This window comes from Triticum aestivum, chromosome 5B, assembly GCF_018294505.1.
Source record: "Triticum aestivum cultivar Chinese Spring chromosome 5B, IWGSC CS RefSeq v2.1, whole genome shotgun sequence".
Lineage (NCBI taxonomy): Eukaryota > Viridiplantae > Streptophyta > Magnoliopsida > Poales > Poaceae > Triticum > Triticum aestivum.
In genome coordinates, this window is record NC_057807.1 from 476989133 (window position 1) to 477003132 (window position 14000).

A 14000-nucleotide genomic window follows, 5' to 3' on the forward strand; every position below is an offset into this window, starting at 1 on the left:
GAGCTTTTCCTCTTTGACAGTTTGACCTTGCTCAAATCATCGATTTTTTGTTGAAAAGGACCATCTGGACGAATGAATTGACAAAAAAGACCACCTGCCGATAAATTTAACAAAAAGGACCCCCTCGGCTGTGGCGGCAGGTGCGGCAGGCGACACGTGGCACCTGCCGCCACACAGCAAGGCGGCAGCACTGTACCAACGGGAATCGGCGCTGGCGACGGAACGGCAGTGGCGTGTGGGGCCCGGCCGCCAAGGGACGTGGCAGCAGTACTGTACCTGGGGCGCGGCCGCCTGGCGGGCTGGCGGCAGCCCTGTTCATGGCGCTGCTGCTCTACTGCACGCTACGCTGATTGCTACCGCTGCTGCATGCGCTTTTAGCCGGCCACTGCTGCTGATTGGTACTGTTACTGCATGCGTTTTTAGCCGGCCACTCATGCTGCATGCAAGATGTTATTTTCTTGACATGCACGATGTTGTTAATTTTGTCATTAACCTTTGTGTTAGAGCACGAATTAGAGTTAGGATGCAGAAGATGTTTTAGTTGAAGAAAAGATAGATCAAGGTAAGATATACCCAGTAATTAGTAATTGAATATTGTATTATTCGGTTTGACTAATAATCAAGTGGAAAAACATTTTAACATCCGTATTTACGTTTGAAATAATCATTTTTTATTAATATCATTCGGTTCGACTGGAAACATAATAATATGATGATAACATTTAAATAGTATGACTTAATAAATAACCGTATTTCCGTTAGCAATAATCGGTTTGCTTTTAGTATCATTTGCTTAGAATTTAAACATAATAGTTTGTTTACGGATAATAATACGACAAATATTCAAAGCAGCGGTAACATCATTCGCAACAGTACATCAATATAAAAAATATTCATAATATTACACGGCGTCATTTATACCTCAGCTTCAATATGGATGTCGTTCCGAATAAAATTAACCGTCAAAAGGGAGATCGAGGATCGAAACGCAATTTCTTCAACTACGTCATCTCCTCCTTGTTTGTTACTCAGATGATACCTTTTTTACCTAATTACATACATCATTAAGGATATTAGCATTTTATAATATACAAAACTTAGATTATTAACAAAATAGACCTACGGTTTCGTAACTATACAACTTATTAATATATTTTTTTACCACATGAAATAACAACGCATTAAATCATCCAATGACCAATAACAACACAAACTTTTTCTTACTTACCATATTTATAAATTCTTGCATGTCAAACTAAATCGATGCATTTTAAAGGCCTAAAGCTGATCTACAATACTGTTAAATATTTGCTTTACTAATTCCTGCTCTAACACAAAGGTTAATGACAGAATTAACAACATCGTGCATGTCAAGAAAATAACATCTTGCATGCAGCAGCAGTGGCCGGCTAAAAGCGCATGCAGTAGCAGTACCAATCAGCAGCAGTGGCCGGCTAAAAGCACATGCAGCAGTAGCAATCAACGTAGTAGTAGAGCAGCAGGGCCATGAACAGGGCTGCCGCCAGCCCGCGAGGCGGCCGCTCCCCAGGTACAGTACTGCCGCCACGCCCCTTGGCGGCTGGGCCCCACACGCCGCTGCCGTTCCGTCGCCAGCGCCATTCCCGTTGGTACAGTGCTGCCGCCTCGCTGTGTGGCGGCAGGTGCCACGTGTCGTCTGCCGCACCTGCCGCCATAGCCGAGGGGGTCTTTTTGTTAAATTTATCGGCAGGTGGTCCTTTTTGTCAATTCATTCGCGCATGTGGTCCTTTTCAACAAAAAATCCAAATCATCTACGCTAAAAACACAGGCACGCCACAGCGGTCAGCGCGTCTCTGCGCTGCGCTGCGGCACACACACGCCTGCAGAATGCAAGCATGGGCGAGCTGAAAACGGTAGGCACGCGTGAGCCGGCTTCGCAAACATCCAACTGCACCACGTATCAATGCCGGTACCAGGCCTCATCAGACTTGGCGGCCCCGCATGCTGCATGCACAACTGCTCATGAGCCCCCATTGCCTATTGCGGTCACTGATACAGTGGACTGGCGTGGGCACACGACCCCGGGATGCATAGGGCCAAGACCAGACCCAAAGTCGCCGTCTCCTCTCTTGTGCAAGTGCAATGCAATGTGATGTGACATGTGAGAGCTCGTTTGTTTGCAACTTAAACTTGATCAGAACTGTAGGCATTGTACTTCACGGGCTGATGAATGGAAATAGTGGCACCAACGTGCTAACGAAGAGATGTTGCATTCAGAAACCGCACCCACATTACATTACACAAAAAAGAGAGTAGATACTCCAGCTCGAAAAGAGTAGCAGTAATAACTATCTTGCCACAAGCCAAGAGGGCAGCACGAACATCGCAGAGACAGAACTAACCCAACAAGAGAGAGTGAAAATTCCGATATAAATATTACTACTCCGGTATAAACACGCAGCATCCCGACTTTTTTTTTTTTGAACCGGGCTAACGCAGCATCCCGTCTGGTCAGCACGGGAGAGGTTGAGGGCTTCAGGCGACGCAGCCCAGGCAGCCCATCATCCACAGGCTCCTGCTCTGCTGCAGAAGCCGCATTCAAACAAACAGCAGTCAGTTCCAATAATTACGACAAAAATTAAAGAACCCATTCCACCAGTAATTATACATTCTTTTCTGGGGCAGTACGTACCTTTGTTGGCCGCCGGTTGGGGGTGAACTCCGGCGGTGGCACCTGGTACAGGTCCGCGTCGACCGGCCGCACCACCCGCCTGGAGGCGCCGCCTTTGGCCGCGGCAGCAGCGTCCAAGGACGGCCTCGCGTGCTGACGCTCCCCGGACACGTTGTCGCAGCCCGCCGGCCGCCTCCTCCTCGCCTGCTGCTTCTTGGGCGTGGGCGTGGGCTTGCGCGGGGGCGGCGAGTACTTGAACCACACGTCGCTGCAGGCCTGCGGCTCCGGCGTGGCGTACCACGCCGCCTCCGGCTCGTCGTAGTGGTAGTAGTAGTTCCACTCCCCGAACGCCGGCACCTGAGGCCTCCTCGCCTTCTGCAAGACCAAAAACAGATCGACCACAAGGATGAACACCACACCCATGATCCTCCATGAACTTGGCACTAGCATGGGATGCCTTACCTCCATCTGGGTCAGCACGGGCAGGGCAGACAGAACGAGCTAGTAGAGAAGAAGAAGAGAGGCGAGCAAGCTGGGGTCGGCCGGTCGGTCAGTGTGGGGCGAAGTTTAGAGCTAAACAGAGCGGAACGGAGCCTCCTCCAATGGCTGGCTGGCTGGCTAGACACGCGTGTAAACTATATTTATAGCGAGAACCGGGGGAGCAACGCAGCGCCAGCCACGCCGGGCGCGCGCTCCGGTGTGCGGCGTTGAAGTGAGGAACGGGGCTTCGGGTTCGGGACCGGCGAAGTTTGACAAAGAGCGAGCGAGCGAGAGAGAGAGAGAGGAGGCAGTATGGAAGGCCGGACCTTTTCAGCGGGGTAGGAGCACTGCTGCTAGAACTGTAGCCTGCAGCGGGCTAGGCATCGACGGGCAGAGCGGTGTCTGTCCGGCCGGCCGTGGTCCCTCGTTTGGCGCGCGGGCTTTTACTGCGCACGCATCGGGGGCCGTTCCTTTTCGACGCTCGCTGCATCTGGATGTCGTCGCCGGGTTCGCCGCTAACCACCGCGGCCCTCTTGTCGCGCGCCCGGCCGTGTTGTGTTTCGGCATCATCGCCACCGGCTGATTAGACTAGCCACAATGGTCAGCAGTAAATTCAAGTCCAACTCAGCAAATTTGTCTATGTGACAATGAGTTGATGAAAAGAGAGATAGTTCTAGTAACTTAACTAGTTACTGTAACATCACACATATCAAAGTAAAATGAGTCTATAGCATAACAAATGAAGTATTGCATGTTATCATTGTGGCTAGTCTTAGAAAATCGGAGTGAGCGTCGCGAAGCTGGCACGCCTGCTACCCGAATGACTCCGAGGTGTAGTAGTGGTAACACGCTTTGACAAGATGGCTTCTACCACAAGCTTTGTACAGTATATTATTATTGCTCTGCTCTGGTGTCGACAGTTGTGGCTCGGAATCTCGGATTGTGTTACTCGAGGTAGCATTCAAATGAGTGTGTACACCTATCGTAAACGTTGGATGCTCTTAACTCTAAACGATGGAAATTTCACTCTAATATTATTTGTACTTCTTTAGCAACGACAGATCGAAGAAATGACTTTTAGTGCTATGGCGGCGAACCAATTTGTGGTTGAATGGTTGGATGGATAGTGATATCCTAACCCATCAAGGTTCAAGTCCTCATATTCGCATTATTCCATGATTTATTTCAGGATTCCCGTTGATGCGTTTTTAGTGGGAGGAGACGTTTCCCGTTGACGACGTGGCGTCTACGGTGACTTTGTAAATCTCAATATAATATACCGACTCAGTCTCTCGAAGTTTCTCATAGGGATAGTATGTGTGTGTGTGGGCGTGTGTGCATTTATAAGGGTGAGTGTATGCGCATATGCATGGGCGCTTGTGTCTGTATTATGTTAAAAAAAATACTCCGATGCTAGTGCGCCAGTTTTTTCTCTTCTCAGAATCCGTATACAAAGTTTCATGGTGAAACACATTAACGAATGAGCTAAAAAAATACTAGGATTGTGCGTGCATGTGTGCGTGTGCGCGCGTCCATTTTGGATAGCTCACCTGTCAACATATTTTACTCCATACTTATAAATCCTAACTGTCATAAAGGAGTCAATTACACCAGTGATGTGCCGCAAACGATTACTTTAATGCTAGAACTTGTGGCATACATTGAACTGATGTAAAAACTTGGTTCGGGCGTGCAAATACGGTGCAAATCATGTTTGGATACGAAACGATGCTGAGTTGGCATGTCAATGTGGCATCAGCCCTGCTGTCAGTGACGGGGAAGGCAGAGCGGAGTGCATGTGGCCTTTTTAATTTTGCAACCTCCCCCCCCCCCCCCCCCCTTTGAATATGCATTTTATTTATTTTTCAGCTGAGCGAGAGGTGGGTGCTAGTGAAGTGTGAAATTAACGAAAAATGAAGCTCCCTTGTCTCGAACCCTCGACGATTCCTTGCCCAGTAGGACGTAGCCACTACAAATTCTAGTATTCACGTAACAAAATGGATAAAAAAATAATTTAGTGGTGTCACAAAATGGATAAATACACTTAATGCAGCGGAACAAACAGGCTTGTGGAGCTGAAATGGACTGTGATGAATGCGGATGCGTCCCATTTGCACCTGTTTTTTTTAGAATTTTCTAAAAGGTATGTAAATTATAATCTCAGTAATAAAAATAACGTTTAATTATTCATGTCGTATAAATATTATGCGTACAAACTAAATAACTTATGTTTCATGATTGTTCATGTATTATTTTAAAAATATTCATATATTTAAAATAATGTTCATGAATTACAATTTTTTGGATAATTAATAACAAATCAAGTATTTTAACATTACAATTCCAAAGTATTTTCTACTCATACAAACATGTCCATAATTATGTGCACATTTTAATAGTTCAATGTTCGTAAAAATAAATATTCATAATTTAAATTTAAAAATTCTTATGAATATTATTCGCGGGTAATGTTTAAATTATATAATATTTTTTAATATAAATCACGAGTGAAAAATATACCACATGAATGTTTGTATTCATCATTTTGTATAATTTAAATATAAGTTACAAGTGTATATTTTTGTATCAATTAAATATTTTATTTAATAAATATTTAAATGTCCGTATTTACCAAACATTTTTATAATACATGTGTGTACTTTTAAATAATTTTATTTACTAATCATTATTTTTATATAATATATGCACATTATTTTTATTACTTATGTTTTACAAACGTATTAAAATGTCAGTGCGTGCAAAATGTGCCGCGCTATTTGCAGCACATAGAAGTCCCAGTTGCGTCCTCCTTGTACTACATTAAGGACTGTTATCAGTGTTTCTCATTGCAAACGTGAAAATGGTGGAGTTGTTTGGACGGCTAGCTATACAACAGTTGGTCTTGAGTTCGAGACATGAAGGCGTCTGATCAGTTTTTATTTTCACGTATTGACAGGCGGGGCCCATGTGTCATAGTGTCAAAATGAAATGGCAGCTGCCACGTTGTTAGGGGCTTTTTGTGAGAAAGAATTTTTTTTGAGGGTGTTTTTGCAAAAAAAGGCCACAAACCTCCTCTACGCCTTCCAGTCACTGACAGTGGGCCCTATGCCCGCTGGTGCGCCAAGTTAGCATCGATTTCGTACCCAAGTGTGATTAGCACCGTATTTGCACGTCCGAGCCAAGTTGTTGTACCAATTCCATGTATGCCGCAAGTTCTAGCACCAAAATGACCGTTGCGCCAAGTTTAAGCACCACCGGTGTAATTGACTCGTCATAAAATCCCCCTCATCCCTCGTGCTCACCTGCCGTCGTCGGGCGAAGCACGCTGCGAGGTATGCGGCAGTGGAGCTTCCCCATAGCCCTCTTCTTGGCTGCTATGTGGGCCATCCTGCCTTGGTCACCAATTTCAGTCGTCTGCAAGAAGTGAGATGCTTTTGTATAGGACCGCAGTAGCCGGCGAACGTTCGCTGGAAGGTTTGACATTTGTGAACGTTTTAGATGGCAAATTTAGTTATACGAGGTCGATAGTTTCTTCATAAACACACGACAACTTCTAGGAGATTTTGCAGCAAAAATGGGCAGGATTTACCATCTCTTATCAAGTCAACTTGCAAAAAATGTTAATTTGCCACCCCTGTCTGAGCGACATTCGTCAGATAACATTTCCGTTTGTATATTCCTTACAACATGCATGCTTACCATGGGAGTTCATTTTTACATGTACAATAATTTGAGGACGAGAAATGCTATCCTGTTAAGTGTTAATTTTTTCTGGGGATGTGTTAGGTGGTACTAACTAGCATCATTAATCTGGTGAATTCATCTCAAGTGCGACGTGGACTTGCTTGAGATTTGCTTCGGTACACCCCTTCATAAAAAGTTTACCGATTTCGATGCCGATCAAATGTGGAGATTAGAAATTACCCTTTCGATCAAAAAGATTACTTTATTCTGATATTTTGTCTGATCCATCGAGAGAATAGGGATTTTTCTTCCTTTCGGCTTTCGGGCATATGTCATCCGTTAGAAGTTACCAGTAGGTTTACCATTACTGGAGCGAGCTACTACTAGCCACTACTGACCTCAAGTCCTCAACTATAATGCAAGAAAAAAAAAACACTTCCATGCATGCATGAACGCGATTACGCACTACGCACCGCGGGGCGCTGCGGGCCGGCAAGGAGCTGTTCGACACGGCTGGTATGCCAAGGTAAGCGAAAAGCAACCAGCAACGTGGCGTTCCTGTGGATTCTGCATACACCACAGTTCAACTTCGCCGTATCAACAGACGAGGCCAGCACGGTGCGGTGTGATGCACCTTTGCTGCGGCTACATGCTCGTGGTCCTGCTGGACGGCCGGCCGGTCCGGCGGTGAAGACAGCCATGACGAGGGACTGGCTCTCTCTGGGCAAGCGTGATGCATGCATGGATGGCCACAGAGCACCGTAAATGCCCACCATAAATACCATAATGTGCCGCCCTGGTTTAGGTCTCTAGACAGGGGATTTGCATAGGCTGGGACAGGGAGTGAACAGGAATATTCTGTTCCGATCATTTAATCTCGACGTACAGTAGCTTACTGAAAAAAATAACGCGAAAAATTAGGCGCGCAAAAGATATGTGTAGACACACACATGTGAAAGTTGCTAGAAGTATTCCAATTTGGTAGTCGCCGAGCCGAGTAAGACACACTTTTGCAATGTGAAAATAAATTAAATCAGCGTTGACAACTTTAATCTTGAAAATCTATTAAAAGTCATAAGATAATACTTCCTCCGTTCTAAAATACCTGGTGTGGTTTCAGTTTAAATTTAAACTAAAACCAAACAGAAGGAGTATGACATAAATAATATTGGTATATAACACACCATACAATTTGAGATTCGGAATCCATAACACCGTCAAATCATTTGAGAATTCTGCCTAAGGTAAGTTTTGGTAAATTATCAACATTGATAACAAATTTGCAAAGAAAAAACAGTTATGTCAATATTGAGACTTACTGTTCAAAAAACAACATTTACTGTTCAAAATTATCGACATTGATAACAGATTTTTTATCCGGTTTTCTTTATAAACTGGATCAACATTTTGTTCGAATGAAATCTAATTCAGGCGAGGATCCCCCTCCCCCCTCACTTATTGTTCAAAAAACAACATTTAGACTTGATTTCAATTGTGACATCATAAATTCACGGTATGATATATGCTACTTCTTTTACAGATCTTTTGAACTATATAAAAGTGTCAACGAAAGCGAGGAACAAACCAAGTGCACTAGGTGAGAATAGCTCAGATGGTTAAGTTCCTTGTGGTGAAACAAGTCCACCAGGGTTGAAGTCCTTACTGGGCACTGGTGCTCACATTTTCCTGGATTTATGTCAGGCTTTCCAGCACTGTTCACTCAGTGTGAGGAGACGTTTCCATCGGCTACGAGGCTTTGTGATACTTCCTCAATCTCAAAATGTTGTATCGGCTCAATATTTTAAAGGTGCTAATAAAGATAGGGTGTGAGTGTGTGCGTTCGTCTATAGGAGTGAGTGTATATGCTTGCATATGTGGGAATCTTTATGTTTGCAAATGAGCATTTGCGATTGTACTGTGTTAGAAAAATAACCCGAAGCCATATTAGTTAAGTTACCATTGACGGTGTTTTGGCTAGTGATGCCTCAAAGTTTAATAGAAATCTAGATATACAGTGTGGGGTTCTTTGGTTCAAAATATTTTCATAGGATTTATAGGACTGTAATGCTTAGGTATGTCTCTTATGTTGGTCGTTTTATTAGTTGAGCTGAATCCTATATACTCCATCTTCACTTTTATAGCCTTGAAGACATTTCACAGAAGGTGCAAAGTAACTCATTTTCAGTTGTCTGAAACGACTTATAAAAATGAACGGAGGGAGTAACTTTTTTCCTAAGGAATTGTTTACATTACATTTCATAGGAAATTTAGCATCCATGTAAATTTCTTTTTTTTAAGAGTGGGCAGGATTAACCACGACCTCTGCATCAAATGATGCTCACAACTATATTAAATTATTCAACATAGAATGATAAAATAAATACGAGGATCAATTCAAAGCCATCTTTTCGATGAACTATGTCGCTACACCTATAAGCTTGATGGTGTGCCCTGACCGCACCAACACACGCCATCTGATCCGGTGGCCTCACGAAGTCGTCTCCGCTGCGAGCCGAGATCATCAACCGGCCTAGCAGACGCAAAGCGCACACCGCATGGGCATGCTCCAAGATTAATTGTTTTTAACTTTGATGAAATAAGAGAAACTCAAACTCCTTCTTATAAGAATGAGCGTGATATTCCATTTCCACGCTTCTCCTATTACTCTAAGTGATAAGAAATGCCACTCAGGAAAGAAAACTACTGCAAAATCGATTATTTCATCTGGGTACTAGAGATTAGATAAAGAAAAGGTTTCCCGATGATAAAGGAAAGGTCATGTCGAAGAAGGGTGAAGTGGTGAACAGAGCACCGATGGTTCAGAACAGCAGTTGGAGGCAGCATTCAAGCGGGGCGGGGGCATTGTGTCCTCGGAATGCCTATCTGATAAGACATGCATGAAACCCGGAGGGCAACAACATTCCGCGTGAAAACTGGAGCTCCGTTCGATCCAAAATTTGGGCACTCTTCAAGAAGGGAAATCCCACTACTCGTTTCTCCGGGCCGCATGTTCTCCGGCCCTAGCGACGATAGACCTAGCTAGCCAGACTGGAGCTGTAGGTCCGAGTCATTTTCTCTACTACCATGCCAGTTCTCTTCTTGACCTATCTATGCCAAGAAAAGACACGAGGTAGACTAGATAGTGTTTGTATGTAGCAGACACACGGCTGCGACAGTGTTTGTATGTATGGCATGGGCGATCGAGTCGAGTTGAAACAAACATGGTAGGCACGCGCGAAGAAACCAGTTCACAACGACTACTAGTATTATCCAACTGCTCGAATCAATGCGGGTACCAGATTCACGGGCCCACGCCAACTGCTCCTCATGCTCATGCAGCAGCCGGACGAGCGTGCGGGCTCCGGGCTTGTGCGTGTTCGTGTATCTGTTGCCATGTTTCTGAATCTCTGGTGACAAACTCGTTTGCACATCAAAATTGATCCAAAGCGATATCAGGTTGACAGATAGTAACAGACTACTGTATATCAACGCGTTTGTTAAGCACAAGACAAGATGTTGCACTCAATACATTACACAAAAGAAGTAGAAACTCGGAATGTTACTAATATACCTAGATATCTTTACCAACATCACACAAGAGAGTAGAAACTCGAAATGTTTACTAGCAGTCAGCTAGTCTTACTGGAGTACTAACCATTTTGCCACAAGCCAAAACATACGCACAAAACACTCGGAGAGAGTACTAGGAGTAGTAGTGTATCCAAGAGAAAGGGCAAATAGACACTGCTGATGAACACGAACGCAGGACGCCGCATCCCATCGGCGCCACAGGTTTCGGGGTTCAGGAGGCGACGCATGAGTTGAGGCCCAGGCATCCCTTCCACATGCTCCACTTCTGCATCCAAACAAAGAGCGGTCAGCTCCAACAATCACGACAAAAAATTAAAGAAACCAATTCCGGCAGTAGCTAGACATTCTTTTCCGGGGGCCGTACGTACCTTCCTTGGCCGCCGGTGGGAGGCGGGCTCCGGCGGTGGCGCCTTGTAGAGGTCCTCGTCGACATGCCGCACCTGGTACCTGCTGGCGCCGCTCTTGGCCGTGACAGCAGCGTCCGTGGACGCCCTGGCGCGCTCCCGGGACACGTCGCCCTCCGGCCGCCGCCGCCTCGCTTGCTTCTTCTTGGGCGTGGGATTGCGTGGAGGAGGCGAGTACCTGAACCACACGTCGCTGCAGGCCTCCGGCTCCGGCGTGGCGTACCACGCGGCCGCCGCTGTCGCCTCCGGCTCGTCGTGGTGGTAGTTGTAGTTCCACTCCCCGAACGCCGGCACGCGGCGCCTCCTCGCCTTCTGCGACAGAGCGAGAGATAAGAAACCACAAGGGTAGTTCATGGTGATCACTGATCAGACCACCAGCCCCATTCTTGGCGAAGTTTGTGCTGGTATGGATGGCTTGCCTGGTGGCTCGGCCGGCACTTACCTCCATCTGGTTCAGCACGGCACAGACAGGGGAGACAGAACGAGCTAGAGAAGAAGAAGGGAAGCTGGGGCCGGTGAGTGAGTGAGTGGGGCTACGTGGCTAGCTAAGCAGAACGGAATGGAAGCTCCTCTCATGGCTGGACGCGCGTGAATTTATAGCGAGAGCCGGAGGAGTAGCTCACAGCACTAGCCACGTCCCGAGCTTGTCAGAACGGCCCGGTGCGCGCTCCAGTGTGTAGGGTTGAAGTGAAGAACCGGCCCGGGACCGGCGATGTTGACAAAGAGCACGCGCGAGAGAGAGGGGGGACGGCCGGTATGGAAGGCCGACTCTTGTCAGTACGCTCCCTCACTGTGGCCTGCAGCGAGCTTAGCCAGCCGGGGCGTGGCCCCTCGTTTGACGCATGCATCGGGCACCGTTTTCTTTTCTGGCTGCGCGTCGCGCCGCGTTCGCCGGTGGCCTGCAGCCGTCCTGTCGCGCCCGTGTGTTATTTCCGCACCATCATTACTGGCTGATTAGAAAATCTGACTGAGCAAGAAGCTGGTTTCTACCACAAGATGGTTTCTACCGACACGTTGACAAGATGGTTTCTACCCCAAGTCTATTTCTATCGACAACAAGACAGCACGAAGCATCAACGATCATAACGTTAGGTCCTCTATAAACGAGGGTAAGTTTACTCTCAAAATGTACATGGAGTGAGAGTAGTATTGTACGATTTTTGCTCGCTTAAATTGGTGTCCTCATTGCAAGCAAGTGCAGGAATTGTGGATCATCTTGTATTCTAGTGCAGGTTCACACTCAGGGTCTGGGGGCACGATCAAGGCTTGGCTACAACTGAAACAGCTTGACACTTCCACATGGCTACAACCACGGGTGTGTTTATTACAGTGATGGAGCTAGAAAAACTGAATGGGCAGGGCCAAGAGCTGCTAAACAAGCTTGAGGAGGGCCAACCCAATGGAATACAAAGCTAATGCATCGTTTTAGCAGAAATACTCAGTGTTCTAGTGAAAATATTTTCATGTTGGCCTGGGCCCGGGCCGTGGGTGCCACCCCCGTCTCCGCCACTGGTTTGGTAGCATTCCCAAATTAGCTTGTTCTCCTCTGATATATGTTGAGTGTAGACATGTTGAGTACATGCATTTGTTGTTGTTTAGTAGTGGTGTATGTGCTGACACATGTTAAGCTGAGACATTGTTTGGCAGTTTGCATCCGTTTAGACATGTCGGTCGGCACTGTAGCAACCGGTATCTTTTAAATAAGTGAACAAGATTTCAAAAATGTGAAAAAAAAATTGAAACATATAAAAAACATTTTTTGAAAACTAAAACATTTTTGAAATTATGAAGTGTTTCTGAAAAATTAAACAAAATTTTGAAAGTTATCTTTTTAGAATATAAATGAAAATTGAAAATCTGAACATTTTTCGAAAACATTTTTAAAAGAAATGCGAACATTTTTTTGAATAATTTTTTCAATTTCTGACACTTTTTAAAAAATTAACCAAAATTTGTAAATCTAGACATCTTCTGAATTTAACAATTTTTGATAATTTGAACAAATTAGGCAAAGCTGGAAAGTTTTTGGTATTTCGAACATTTTCTTAAAATTAAGTTATTTTAGAAATTCTAAACATTTTTTGAAACTCGTTGCTGCTCGCTTCGCTCATGCATGCTAACCAGCGAACGTCTGTTGGGGTGTTCTCTCTTCCTGCATGCTAAGAAGGTATTTGGGTTGAGCTCGTGCATGCTGAGGACGCCCCGTGCAGGCGACCAAACACCCAAAAGTGGGTCAAGAAGGAAACTTTTGAGCTCATGCACCCTCCATGTACTCTACCAAACACACCCTATGATCCATGAAGGAATGGTGGATTGCCTTCCCCGACATTATTGTTCCTCACAGTAGGGCAATGGCCTCGCTTGCAATGCTAACCTCATGGGCCATTTCGAACGAGCGGAATGCTCGCGCCGCCCACCACAAATGGATGCCATCAATGGTCATACTCCAGAATATCAAGAAAGACGCGACTCTGGGTGGCCACCGGTGCAAAAGAGTTGGGTTCAATCATGCCGGGAGAGTAATTGCTTTTTGTATCTTGGGGTGTTGTATCTTCAACAAACTCTATTCTCCTCTTAATTAGTATATGAGTCAAGTCTTTCGCTTCCGCTTCAAAGAAAAAATGGTGCCCAAAATAATTCACTTTTGGGCAGAAGAGAGAAGTTTTGGGACACCGTGACCTTTTCTTTAATAAGGTTTGTCTAGGACACATTAGATGTGACATAGTTATGTCACATCTAACCTCATGTTCACTATGTTTGTGATTTTTTTTTTGTCTCAGTTTTTTCCTTTTATTCCTTATTACTGTGTTATTTGTGGGAGATTAGATGTGACATTCTTAGAAAATATCTAGATGTGAATTAGTCAAACTGTTTTTAATATGCCCAAAAACTAATCCAATGTTACGAGGTCGAAAAGAGAATCTGATGGTTGTCGGGACACCGAGCTCAATTCCGGCCGGCGTAGCTCACTGGGATCAAGGCCCTCGCTGGGCCGCCTAGGTATGGAAGGACAAGGGTCCGGACGGGAGCCAGGGGTGCGACCAACTCTCCAGCGGCGCCGCGCAGACCGAGCACCGAACGGCGTCGTGGCTTGTGTTGGCCGCGCCGACCGACTGGGGCTCTCCCGGCCGCTAATTGTCCTCAACGACCAATGGTGGTGCGGAGGCGACCATTTTGGCCAACGGATGTGC

The 14000-nt window shown here is 45.6% G+C and overlaps 2 protein-coding genes across 3 annotated transcripts; both read right to left on the reverse strand.

Annotated features, from left to right (window-relative positions):
• Positions 1–2233: 2233 nt before the first annotated feature.
• LOC123116512 (uncharacterized) lies at positions 2234–3542 on the reverse strand. Of its 2 annotated transcripts, none has more exons than XM_044537464.1 (3): positions 3113–3542; positions 2672–3025; positions 2234–2559 (listed from the first exon to the last, which is right to left on the reverse strand). In XM_044537464.1, the coding sequence occupies exons 1-3, from the start codon at positions 3116–3118 to the stop codon at positions 2515–2517; spliced, it is 405 nt and encodes a 134-aa protein (XP_044393399.1). In that variant the 5' UTR covers positions 3119–3542; the 3' UTR covers positions 2234–2514. The 2 variants fall into 2 exon arrangements, with proteins under 2 accessions (XP_044393399.1, XP_044393398.1); XM_044537463.1 differs by having other exon boundaries at positions 2234–2562; positions 3113–3537.
• Positions 3543–10271: 6729 nt separating this feature from the next.
• On the reverse strand, positions 10272–11482 carry LOC123116513 (uncharacterized). Its single transcript, XM_044537465.1, has 3 exons — positions 11252–11482; positions 10774–11121; positions 10272–10670 (listed from the first exon to the last, which is right to left on the reverse strand). The coding sequence occupies exons 1-3, from the start codon at positions 11255–11257 to the stop codon at positions 10617–10619; spliced, it is 408 nt and encodes a 135-aa protein (XP_044393400.1). The 5' UTR covers positions 11258–11482; the 3' UTR covers positions 10272–10616.
• Positions 11483–14000: the final 2518 nt, after the last annotated feature.